A 12,719-nucleotide genomic window follows, 5' to 3' on the forward strand; every position below is an offset into this window, starting at 1 on the left:
ATAGCCTCTAGCTACAGGAATTAATTTAATCCTCTCTTTTCACATGTTTCAGCATCAATGGGCAATCCTGGCCAGCTAAGGAAACATTGAAGAGGGTCCTCAACCATAAAAAACGATCTAACAACTGTATATGCAAAATACACTTGCATACATTAGATACACTTATATTCATTCTATTAGCTAAGAGCAAAATATTTGAGATCGTTCGTTACTTAAATCTTTGTCATTTATATAGGGAGTGATTTCTGACTTCCCAATTCTTTATTCTTTATCTTCATTCTTTATCTTAATGATGGATTCTTACAAACTTGCAGTATTTCGCTTCATAAGTTGTAGATGGACTTTAGTCATGTGGATAACTCTCATTCTGACGGCACCCATTCACTGCAGAGGATCCATTGGTGAGCAAAGTGATGTAATGCTAAAATTCTGAGAAAAAAAAAAATTACATTTTAAACAAATTTCATATAAGTGCCATGAGGCAAAAAATCCACCGAAATCTCTGACTGAGTGAAGCGTGTCATCTAAAACAGGCCCAATAAATGCCACAGTCCAGCTCAGAGGTGCAGCAAGATGTAGAAGTCGATTACATGCATGAGTTCTTCAGATGCGTGGAGCGACATTTTCAGGCTGCTCATTATCATGTCAGCGTGCAGTTCCAGATGCTCATGGATGGTTTTTTACCTTGCTCTGCTGGTAACACTGATGTCCCAGAGCGAAGGAGGTTGTCAGGATACGGGACTGTGTTGCACTGGACAAAACCAGTCATGTATTACTGAAGACTGGAGGAAAGATCGCTCCTATGGGGAATGTTACTGCGACCAGGCATGCAAGACGACATTGGACTGTTGTCACGACTATGACCTTGCCTGTCCAGGTTTCTAAAATCTTACATTTTTCAAATGCTATCAAAATGATAAAACAGACGATGTACTGGATTTTATTCAGTTTTACCCACAGCTTTGTATTTAAAGCATATTTTCTAGAAAATATAACAACATTAATAATAAAAATAACTAAAAAAAAAAAAAAAACCTGAATACCTTGTTAACATCAAGATTTTAATGAGTATAACATGCTGTTAACAATATATTATAATAATACTTAATATATTAGGATTTATATATTTTTTGAAAGACATTTCTAATGCTCATTTATTTGATTGCAAACAGTTATTTTGAGAAATATTCTTAAAATTTAAAATAACAGTTTTCAATGTCTATATATATGTATATACTGTATATGTGTGTGTGTGTGTGTGTGTGTGTGTTTTAGTTTCAAATTTTACTTTATAGCACAAATGTAATACATTTTTTGTAGCAGGGATATACATTTAACACAGAATGTAGTGAGCCGGCATTGTTGCATGCATCCATACAAAACAAAGTTTCTGTGGCCTTTGAAAAGCGCAGTACTTTAGAAATGTTGCCGCTTTTTATTATTTAACACACTGGAGGACAAAAGCTTTCAAACATCTTTTTAGCGCAGATTGTTTTGTGATCCTGTCGCAGTGTAATGTGTAATGGTTCAGTTAAAAACTACACTGGAGACACTAAGTCTCATTTTACATGCAAAGAGGCCTTGAAGGCACAACAACAACAACAACAACGAAAAAGCCAGTTTCAGTAGATTCAAGTACAGATTCGGAGGGAGGGTGGTCACGAAAACCTGTTTTTGGTGATGATAAAATGTATGATATAACACTTTTTTTTCTGTTGCTGCTGCTTATCATTGCTTCAACTTCTACATATGTGTGTGTGTGTGTGTTTTAGCCGTATCCTGTGTGGTGAGTGAATGGAGCGTGTGGTCTGACTGTCTGGAGCCGTGTAAACCCACACTGCGCACCAGGCAGAGACAGGTGATTCAGGAAGCGCATAATGGAGGCGAACCCTGTCCCTCTCTACACCAGACCGCAGGCTGCGCGGAGTATCACAACCAGCACGGCCCCTGCCTACAATCGCTAGGTACGGAAATCTAAAGCTTGAGCAAAGCCATTTGCCATCCATCAACAAAAATGTCACATATCATAATCAACAATGGATGGGTCTGAGGTCAACCCTTATGATCCGTAATAAAAGCGTCTGAAATGCATTCACACAACCATTATTTTTTCCATTGAATTGTTAATCTTTGATGGACTCCACAGTACACATTACATCCCATTTATCTGAGTGAATATTTATCTTATATAATCGCATTATCAGTACACAGACTGTTTGTGACTGTAATCAAATGATGAACCGTAATCGTCTTCGTCGGTGCATGTTCTCTAGGCACTAAAGCAGCAATCTAAATGTCACCTGTTATCCCGAGCAGCCATGTGCTTTTTGAAAATGAGTTGAAGCTTCTTACGAGACTGCAGGTGAAGGATGGGGGCACATATGCATTAAAATCTCTCTCCCTTAATCTTTAACCTACTCCTCTGTCTCATTATTCTGCAGTGCCAGCTCTCATCACCACGGGTGGTTATGGAAATGCAAGGAAAAAGAGGGAGATTTTGGACAACAATATCACAGGGTAAGATCTGACGCTAAAAAAGCAACAAAAATGGCACTATCTCGGTATCTGTCTCATTGGATCAAAAATACAGTAAAGCAGTATTATTGTGAAACACAAAAATTTGACGTAACTGAGTTTTAATACATGTTAAATATCACAGTAGATGCATCATATAATTTAATATAATTTTAATATATTTTAAAATCTTATTCATTCATGTGATGCTAAGCTACTGTTTCCCATGATCCCTCAGGAATCATTCTAAAGAAACATATATTAGCATTATAAAGACTGAAAACAGTTGTGTTGCTTAACATTGCTGTGGACACCATGATACTTTTATTTCCAGGAAACCCTTAAGAAGTTCACATAAGGAACAGCGTATAGAATTCGTAAGCCTTACAAATCTGTACTATGACTTTTGATTATTTGAATGCATCCTTGCCAGAAGTATAAATATAAAACTTGTCCAATTTTTTGCATTTATAGTTTTTGGCGAGAATGCATTCAAATGATCAAAATACCGTATAAAGTGTACGTGTCATTTTATTTGTGTATTGTTTGTGCCTGTATGTTCACACTTCAGGTACTGTGTGGAGTTCAAGCTCACGTCCCTGACAGCAGGTTGTCAGCTCAGCTTCAGACCACACACACGCTGGATGCGGTACCTGAAGGAGGGGCATCAGGTGTGTGTGGAGTGCCAACCACCCGCACTGGCCCAGGGCCAACGCTTCTGCTCCGGGGACGGGGAGAACATGGGGCAGGACGGGTGAGTGCACAGGGACCTTTCTGGATAAATGGCTTATTGATTTATTTTTGCATCTAGGTCCAATACAAATGAGGTGCAATAATTTAAGACACTCCGCTCATCAGCAGTGATCATTAGAAATATTTAAATAGTTGTTTGGAAAGCATTGCCCTAAGACATCATAAATGTTTACACGAGGCTAGTGTGATAAAAATCCACCTTCTCATAGAGCAAAAAAAAACAAAACAGGAAACAGGAAGTACCAGAAGTTAATCCTACAACAAACTAGGATTTTAAACAACCCAAATATCACTTTTTAATGGAGGATTTAATATACGATAGGTACAGTGTAATATTGCAAAATATTATTATATTTTAAAAATAGCTTTTTACTTTCAATATATTTTAAAATGCAATTTATTCCTATGACGCAAACTGAAATTTCAGCATCGTTACTACTGTCTTCAATGTCACGTGATCCTTCAGAATTCATTCTAACATTTTGATTTGGTGCTTTTGGAAACATTTCTTATTACTAGTGTGGCTTTTGATCAATTTAATGCATCATTGCTTATTAAAAGCATTGATTGCCTTATATATTGTTATCTAAACATTTGAACTATAGAAAACTGAGCTGTGGAATTATTATATGTAAATAATTATGTGATTCATACAGTTCTAAATTGCAATGACAAGCCATTACGAAATGTCGTGACAAGTCTAAAAAATCTTGTATAAAATATGGTCTCCTGACATGAAGTAGGCCAGGTTTTTCCAAGTAATTGAGACTGGATCTTGGCCACTAGAGGGAACCATGACACATCTTTAAATATTCAAAAGCTAAAACATCCTGTACTGCTTTAAGACGTGTGCACTCAACTGGAGCACTCTAGAGCCTTGTTATGTTTTTTAACAAAAAGACGGCAATTGCCTATTTATTCTGTGCTAAATTTAAAATCCTAACGATGCTGGTGTATTTTTAGATGTGTAGTGTTTTCAATGGTACTATAACAGTGTTTTACGTCAACCAACGCATAAAACGCTTGTATTATTCATGAGGTAGGGTTGGAACTCTTAACCTAGCTCAAGGGCAACGGCCAGAGCGATACCCATCACTCTATCTGTCTTCCTCTATCATCTTTTCCCATCATATTCTCGCTCTCTCACTCTTAGGAGCTTGTCTCTGCAGTGGCAGGCCGTGGGGAATTCTCGTTGCAAAGGGCTGTGGAGACGGGTCCGTCGACGAGACTCCTGTTCCTGTCCTACTGTACACAGTTTTCTCTTCATCTGACTCGCACACTTCAGTCAGCCCAAACGGGGTCAGGGTGGAATGAGCGGAGACTGTTTTGGTAGCTCGGACCGGCTCTATGCTTGTATGCCAAATGATACAGTTGATACCTCATTACAGTGCGTTATCAAGAAAAGATTCAATATTAGTCACAGTTAATTCCCATTTATTCATAAAAGACTAACGCTAATGGCCATCGTTTTATGATTAAAGGAACCGTTTAACCTGAAAATGAAAATGTGCTGACAGTTCCCTCACCCTCAGGCCACCCGTGATGTGGATGGGTTTGTTTCTTCATCAGATTTGGGGAAATTTAGCTTCGCATCACTTGAATCCTCTGCAGTGAATGGGTGCCGTCAGAATAAGAGCTGAGTAAATCTCCAGTTTATCAGTTAACATTTTGTGTGGATTTTGATGTGAAAGGACAACAGAAGATGGACTGTTTTCACTGGAGGAAGCTTCAATTATGAATTATAGACTGACCGGTATTTTGGCAATGGTTTACAGAAAAAAACACATTAATAATTTGTTTCTAACAAACACACAGCTATTCACTTCTCAAGATGTTAACTGATGGACTGCAGTCAGACTGCAGTTATTTTTAGATTATTTAGATTATTAGTTTGTACTTTCTGACGGCACCCGTTTACTGCATTGGTGAGCAAATCAAGTAATGCAAAATTTCTCCAAACAGATACATTTTTTGGTTGAGCTAATCCTTTCGGCAGTAATATTGAAATTTAACCAGTAATATATTAAAAGCAGTAAATAAAAGTATCACATTGCTTTTGTCGTTATTCTTTAGAGCAAATGACTTCTAAGTGTGAACTAGTCTTTTAAGGGCCTGTAGGGATACGCCATTCAGTGTCATGCGTATAAACTGTAATGACAACACAGAATAATAGGTAAAATTAATAATCTGTATCATTTATTTGATTTCCAGCCAACCAAGGGGGAAGGGGGATATCTCTTCTTCATACTGCAAAGAAATCAAAAGATTTCAGGACATGTTGACACATTTTTGGCTCTTTTTCCTATACAAGACAAGGAATTGGCTTTTTGTCACATACAGAACAAGTTACAGCTTCAGAGGTACGACATGCATTAAACAACATAACACACATACAGAAACAACGGCATAGAAAGTCAACAGGTAGAAAGATTACAAAACAAACAGCCTTTAGACCTACAAACAACATTGTAGAAGATTTAGGGCAAGGGAGGGATTGTAAACAGTGCTCTCTTTTTTTTTTTTTTTTTTTTTTGTTCCCTGGAAATTCTATATGGATGTTTACGGTAATTTCTTTTAATCGTGAAATACTTCCTAAATTTCATATTTCCTAAATTTCATACTTCTAGTTACCACTGTTGTACAATTTCATAAGAAAACAAGAAGAATCAAATAAATCTTATTTGTGCTTTCTCGTTGAAATGAAATACATAAATCGTCACAAACCCTCTTATTAATAATCAGATGAAATAAAAGTCAAAGTGCCGATTAATACATGTTACTGTAAAGCAAAAGTAACAAAATTTCTTTTTCAAACAGTGTCCATGTTGATGCTTGACGCATCATTAGGTCATCACAGTTTGACACATTTGTGAGAAATTTTAATACCACTTAATTTGAAGGATTTTACATATGTACCATGATGAATTGCAACGTGCGCTGTCATGTGGGTGGGTATTTTAGACAAAACACCTTTAATGCCATCAAACCATCCAATAAGACACTGACATTGGACTCAAATTGCTGATTGTCATCACTGTTTGTAGACTGGTGTCAGAAAATATCCTCAAAATAATCACCCATATATATATATCATTCGTTTTAATCTTTGTAAATGCTTTATGCGCACTGCACTGCAAGTGTTCCTGTGGGACTTTACAGAATGACATCTGCAGAACATATATCAGCAATAATACAACATATGTTAATCTCTGACATCTCGGATTGAGCAATTCCCATGGACTATATGGGGGTGAATCTCACAAATGATGTATTTCAATGGAAAAACTGGTATTACATATTGCGTAAAGAAAACCGTATTAAGAGCCAGCAAGATTTTTGAGATTATAATATTGTTTACTTTACAAATTAAGGACATTTTCCTTTGATGTTCATCATTTAAATGTATACGTAGGCTATTATATTAAAATTATTTTTCTAATTTTAGTCTAATTTCTCATTTTTAGCATGCAGTTAAAAAAAGCAAATGTTTTCAAAAGCAAAACATCCAAGACTCATTTTAGTACAGAAATCTTTTGGGGCGGGAGGCAGTATGTTTGCTGTCAAATGATTAATCACAATTAATCCCATCCAAAATAATTTTATGTGTTTACGTAACATATGTATGTGTGCTCTGTATATTTATGATTTATATATACACACACACATGCATATATATATTTCATGAAAATATGTTCATATATTAAATATATGTATTTATAATATAGATTATATGAATGTAAATATAGATATAAATATTTAAAAATATATTCTGTATGTTTGTGTATTTATGTATACATAATAAATATGCACAGAACACATACATATATTACGCAAACAAATTTTTTTTATTTTGTATGCGATTAATCGCAATTAATCGTTTGACAGCACTAATATATATTACCTTAAACTGATTTTTTCTTTAATTATTTGTATTCAGTTGGGTTTTTATATATTTGTAGAAAATTACATATTATTTACATTCTTTATATATATATATATATATATATATATATATATATATATATATATATATATATATATATATTTATAAATCATTTTTAAAATTTCAAAAATATTAAATTAAAATATTAAATTATTCTCTTTTGCTTGTTGGGTGAAATTTCTGACATATTTCTTTGTGAGATTCACCCATGGATCAATACAAAAAAAAAACAGGTGACAAAACATTGATTTCAGGGCACAGCCTAACACAGATACAGTATAGAGTTTTGAATGGCTTCAGTAAAGTCACATTATGTTCTCTCCATATGAATCTACTGAATGAATAGGTCATTAAATGCGGAACATACACCCAAAAAATCATGGATATTAAATAATATCCACATGAAAGACCACAAGTGGAGCAAGGGACCTTAGCACTCAGAAAGAAGCTTCCTTTCCCACCATTACTGTAAGCGGTACACATCGTTGCATTCATAAATTATTCTTTATTGAGGGGAGAGGGAAGATCCCTCTCACTTGCAGATTTTTTTTCCTCCCAATCACACCCTCCCTCCGCTCTCTTGCAGAAAATTGGTATTCCGTTCACACCTCAGTTCAACTCAGCTAAAATCGTTGAGACAAGGATGGAAGCGTACACACACACTCGCAAGTCTCGGGAGAGGCCGAGTTTCCCCCCATCATCTTCGCACTCCCCTGATAACACATGCACACACATACATATTCTAAGAGACAAGTACATTCTGACAATGTGACTTTTAGTGATGCTATTTGTTGACACAGATGCAATTGAGTGTATGATTTTGATCTAATTTAGCCCTCGCTATCCCGGTTTTCAAATTGGATACGAGCGCTAGCAGGGGGGGCTTGTGGTCACCATGGAAACTGGATATAGTCGTCTTCAGGACATTGTCTTCATACCTGTGAATACATGCTGGACTATGCGTATGCATGTGGATACAGAATGGTGCGGATGGCAATGCTGGAGATAACAATCTAATCTATATGGATATTAAGTTTGTGTAATATGAAAAGATTGTATTAAATTCGGAGGTAAACTTGGCCATGCATTACGTACTGTATTACAGAGCTCTCTATCAAAAAGGGTAAATGCTTGGGATTAACTGGTGGTCATCTTGGTCACGTCGTGTATGTTGAGCCTGAATAACAATTGAGGACACAAAATGTCCCATAAAACCTTTTATTAAATCATATATTTTAAAATAAACATTCTCCCCTGGCAATGCAAAAGTATGATACCATCTCCCTCACGTCGTATGATCATCTAGAAAATACTTTAGAAATATATATTTATTCTTATATTCAGAAATATTCGTGTTTGAGACAGCATATACTGCTATGAAACTGGTAATTCGAACTGAAATGTTGAATTGACCTGAAGGTTTTCAGTAGTTTCTCGGTCAGATTTAATTCTAGCCTTCCATCATTTACCAATATCTGGTAACAACATGTCGAGGTATGTGTTGTCCATTCGTTCTCATTGTTGCTTCGGTTTGGGCTGAGGAATATGCATGTGCTACGTAATAGTTTTTTTACATAAGCAGTCATAAACATGGGCCTGTTGAAAGACAATATTACACATGTAAGCACAGCAAAAATCTTCTGTAATTTTCTTAATTAACAAGACCTTTTGAATTTTAAAGGGAAAGTTAATCCAAAAAAGAAAATTTGGTCACATTCATTCACCCACTTAAACCTGTATGCATTTCTTTATATAATATTTGGGTCTAAAGAATACTGGACCCCACCGGCTGAACAAAAAAAAAAATTCTTGTGAAAATTTATATTTGTTTACACAGGAAAGAAATGAGACGAAGTAAACTGAATTTTCATTTTTTGGCGAACTATCCCTTTAAAATCTGCGAAACTAGAAAAAAAAATTCTTAAAGATGACACACAAGCAAATGAGGGGAGGTAAATTTAAACATATTTTGGTCTTTTTCGATGAAACAATTCACGTTTTTTTCTTATACTGGTGAATAGGAGACAAGAAATATGTGAGACAGACTTCTAAAGATAATCTTCATGTCTATATAAAAATAAATTAATCAAGTAATATTACACACCATGTGGAGAGTGAGCTTGTGTGCAGGAATGTTAATTATTTTATACGTGCACATTATCATACCATAAGCCCTCCCTATCTCAAATACGCTTGCACACAAGCACTCATACTGTATGCAGACCCATAACTGCAGTTAAGTAAGGCCAGTTTATTAGGGGACAGGGGAAGGGTGCACTAGTAAACAGGGTATAACATGTCTCTAATGCTAATCTTTAAGGTGGGCTCTGGACAGTGACTAGCTGACATGGGCAGTGACAGACTGTCCCCCTTGATTTACCACACGCATCTGCGCTTAAATGTCTGGTAAGTGTTCAGCCTCAAGCTAATTAAGCTTTAGCATACATTCTGTTCTTTTCACATACAACTGTAGACCAGATCCGCTCTGGCTTTATCTTACCCCTGCGATGCACCAAAGCAGGCTTGTTTACAGAAGAGAGAAAAAAGGGCAAGAGGTGTAGCCTGTGGTACATCCTCAAGATCCTGTTCCTTAATGATGTAACATGACCACTGTTGTCCAGTGAACTCTCCCGCATAAAGTCACCAGGGTAGGCCCCTGGTCAGATGCCTGTAAATGATTCTCCATTGTACATTAGTCTCTGCTTTCCCCAAAGTCCTTGACTGAACTTGGCCTTCTTTCCCTTCTTGGACTCCCTTTGGAGTCCAACTCATGACCCTGAGGCCTCAGAGGCCCTTATCAAATACGTTGGAATGTCCCCTGTCCCCTTTAGGCCTTCGTGAATTCTCTGAAGCCACATGGTTCTCATGGCCAACACTTGGGCTACTTCCCAGTGGGAATAGGCAGTTCTGACCGAGCAGCCTTTGGGCAGCTTCCAAGTGGTTGGTGGCCCCCTGGTAACCACTGAGTCGAGGCTTGGAGCTCAGGCCACCCAGAAGACGCTCCGACGGGCCACCTTCACGCAAGTGTTCCTCATCATCTGTATCTGCATCAATGTACTTGCTGATGGATGCATCGTGAAAAGTGAAGACTGCAGGGGTGAGTGCCTTTCTCTCTGGTGTCTTAGGTGGAGTCCTGCTGCTGGCTGTTGTGTAGACCGACACCTCAGGGCTTAGAATGGAGTGGTCAGAAAGAAGAGAGCTATCAGACAGAGGACCACCTGATGGGCTGGCCTCCCCGCAATTGCGATGATTCACCCTAACTGAATGCATTTTCTGGGAGTTTCCGAGAAGTCCTTGTTGCCGTGAACCCTCGCTGTTGAGAGGTTTAGCACCAGAACATGGTGTGAGCATAGTCTCATGCTCCAAGGTTGTCTGCAGGCTCGGATTAGCACTGACACGACCAGAGAGACCAGAACCAGGGCTGTGGGAGAACCGAGAGCTCTCTGGGAGGGATAGACCTCCTGCCGGACTGTAGGGGAAACGTGGGTTCTCTTGGAAGTCTGTTGCACAGCTGATATAACTGTCAATGCTTGAAAGACTTTTCATGTCTACAATCCCTTCACGACCCCCAATCAGCGGGTCGCCTCCTTGACCTGGCAGGGCTCCAAGCTCAATTTCATCCCTTCTATGGCCTGCTCGGGATGAACCTCTGTCTTTGGTGTTCAGGTTGGGCTGTGACTGAGTCTTTGCCATCTGGTTGTACATCTCTTCTAGTTTCTGTGCATTAAGCCTCTGTGGACTAGAGGCTCTCGCCTTGCTAGGAGAACCTTGGTCTGGGTTGAAGGAACGATTAGAACTAGTTTCTGAAGCTGCCCGTTTGGATGACCATTTCCATCGACTGGGTGAGAGATGGTTGTCCTGGGTTCTCTCACCCTTGTCCATGACCACCACATCCAGAAGCTCTGCACCACGTGAAAATGCCTCTCTAACATTCATAGACACTATACTTCCATTACGTTTGGCTCGCTCTAGAGCTTCCCGTCTCTTTATGGCCTTCTCTTGCCGTTTCTGCTCCTTGTAGAATTCAGAGAAGTTGTTGACGATGATGGGAATAGGTAGAGCAATAACTAACACTCCTGCTATGCAGCAGAGTCCACCAACGATCTTACCCAGAAGCGTCTTGGGGTAAATGTCCCCATATCCAACAGTGGTCATGGTAATAGTGGCCCACCAGAAGGATGCAGGGATACTCTTGAACTTGGTGTCATCCTCGTCCTTCTCTGCAAAGAAAACTAGACTCGAAAAGATCATGATCCCCATTGCTAAGAAGAGGATAAGCAGGCCCAGCTCATTGTAACTCCGTCGTAGCGTGAAGCCCAGTGACTGCAACCCAGTGGAGTGTCGTGCCAACTTGAGGATGCGCAAAATCCGCATGATTCTAAAGATTTGCACCACCCGCCGCACATTCTGAAACTGCAGCACGCTCTTGTTGGACTCGGTCAGGAATATGGTGACATAATATGGTAGGATGGCCAGCAAGTCGATGACATTGAGGGGACCTTTAAAAAATTTCCATTTGTTTGGTGAGGAAAGGAAACGAAGAAGATATTCCATTGTGAACCAAGCGATGCACACCGCCTCCACATGGGCCAGCTGGGGATTATCAGTTGTCTGACCAAACTCGTCTGTGTCTTGCAGCTCTGGGAGGGTGTTAAGAGACAAAGCGATAGTGGAGAGCACAATGAATAGAATAGAAATGATTGCCAAGATCTGAAAGACAAAAAAACAAACAAAAAATTCACCATTAGAAAACAGGAAAAAACTTCAATAATGAGGTTTGTGTCTCATGATCTCTTACACATTGGTAAAAACACTGGGTAGTGATGGCTTGACAGATCATTCATACTTTGTGAAATTGTTCTATACTAACCCTAATCCAACATCTGTGTTTAAACCAAGACATGGTGGCAATATGAAGTTTCCACTAAGGGATTTCTTCTTTAATTTTCACTATAGGTGCATAGTCAGGATTAATTAAAGTGAGGCCAACAGAGAATGAGCTTGAACAAGTGGCAAGTAAGGTCTAGGTAAATCAAATTTTTCTTTGTGACTGTGAGCAAGAGATTATATCACTGTTGCAATTTCATGAAAACCTTGTAGAAACATGCTTTACATTAGAAAATCATTAAATCCCCCCAAAAAAGTGTAATTACTGACAGAAATCTCTTGATGATAATTTCAACTAACAACTAAACTAAATCGGTATTAATTATCTTTAGAGAACAACAAAACAAGGAACACTTGTGTAGGTCTCTCAACTTTCCATAAGATCTGCTGTCTAAACACAGAATAGCTCTCTGTGGACTTTTCCAGAAAAAGTTGGAAAAAAAGATTTGTAAAGCTGTAAACCTCTGACAGAACAGAACATAAAGTCCATTACAACAAAATGGTAAAACCGTGGCACAGTCCTAACACTACTAAGCCTACTAAGAGGCTTGTACCAAATAAGATGGACAATTGTCAGAGAAATGAACAAGACCCGAACAGCGATCGAGTTGTGTAGCTCTTT

The 12,719-nt window shown here is 38.2% G+C and overlaps 2 protein-coding genes across 3 annotated transcripts in view; one reads left to right on the forward strand and one right to left on the reverse strand.

Annotated features, from left to right (window-relative positions):
• The first annotated feature begins 594 nt into the window (after positions 1-594).
• si:dkey-7k24.5 (somatomedin-B and thrombospondin type-1 domain-containing protein) lies at positions 595-5,066 on the forward strand. The gene is made up of 5 exons (XM_043242888.1): positions 595-877; positions 1,773-1,964; positions 2,442-2,517; positions 3,086-3,268; positions 4,421-5,066. Exons 1-5 carry the CDS (start codon positions 595-597, stop codon positions 4,536-4,538), a joined length of 852 nt encoding a protein of 283 aa, XP_043098823.1. The 3' UTR covers positions 4,539-5,066.
• A 2,260-nt stretch (positions 5,067-7,326) lies between these two features.
• The window catches only part of kcnb1 (potassium voltage-gated channel, Shab-related subfamily, member 1), a 28,005-nt gene continuing 22,612 nt past the window's right edge, over positions 7,327-12,719 (reverse strand). For both annotated transcript variants that reach the window (XM_043241034.1, XM_043241033.1), the window contains exon 3: positions 7,327-11,920. In XM_043241034.1, the coding sequence (XP_043096969.1) occupies positions 9,995-11,920 (1,926 nt within the window). In that variant the 3' untranslated portion in view covers positions 7,327-9,994. The remainder of the gene's footprint in view (positions 11,921-12,719) is intronic.

This window comes from Puntigrus tetrazona, chromosome 6 (genome assembly GCF_018831695.1).
Source record: "Puntigrus tetrazona isolate hp1 chromosome 6, ASM1883169v1, whole genome shotgun sequence".
In the NCBI taxonomy this organism is placed as follows: domain Eukaryota; kingdom Metazoa; phylum Chordata; class Actinopteri; order Cypriniformes; family Cyprinidae; genus Puntigrus; species Puntigrus tetrazona.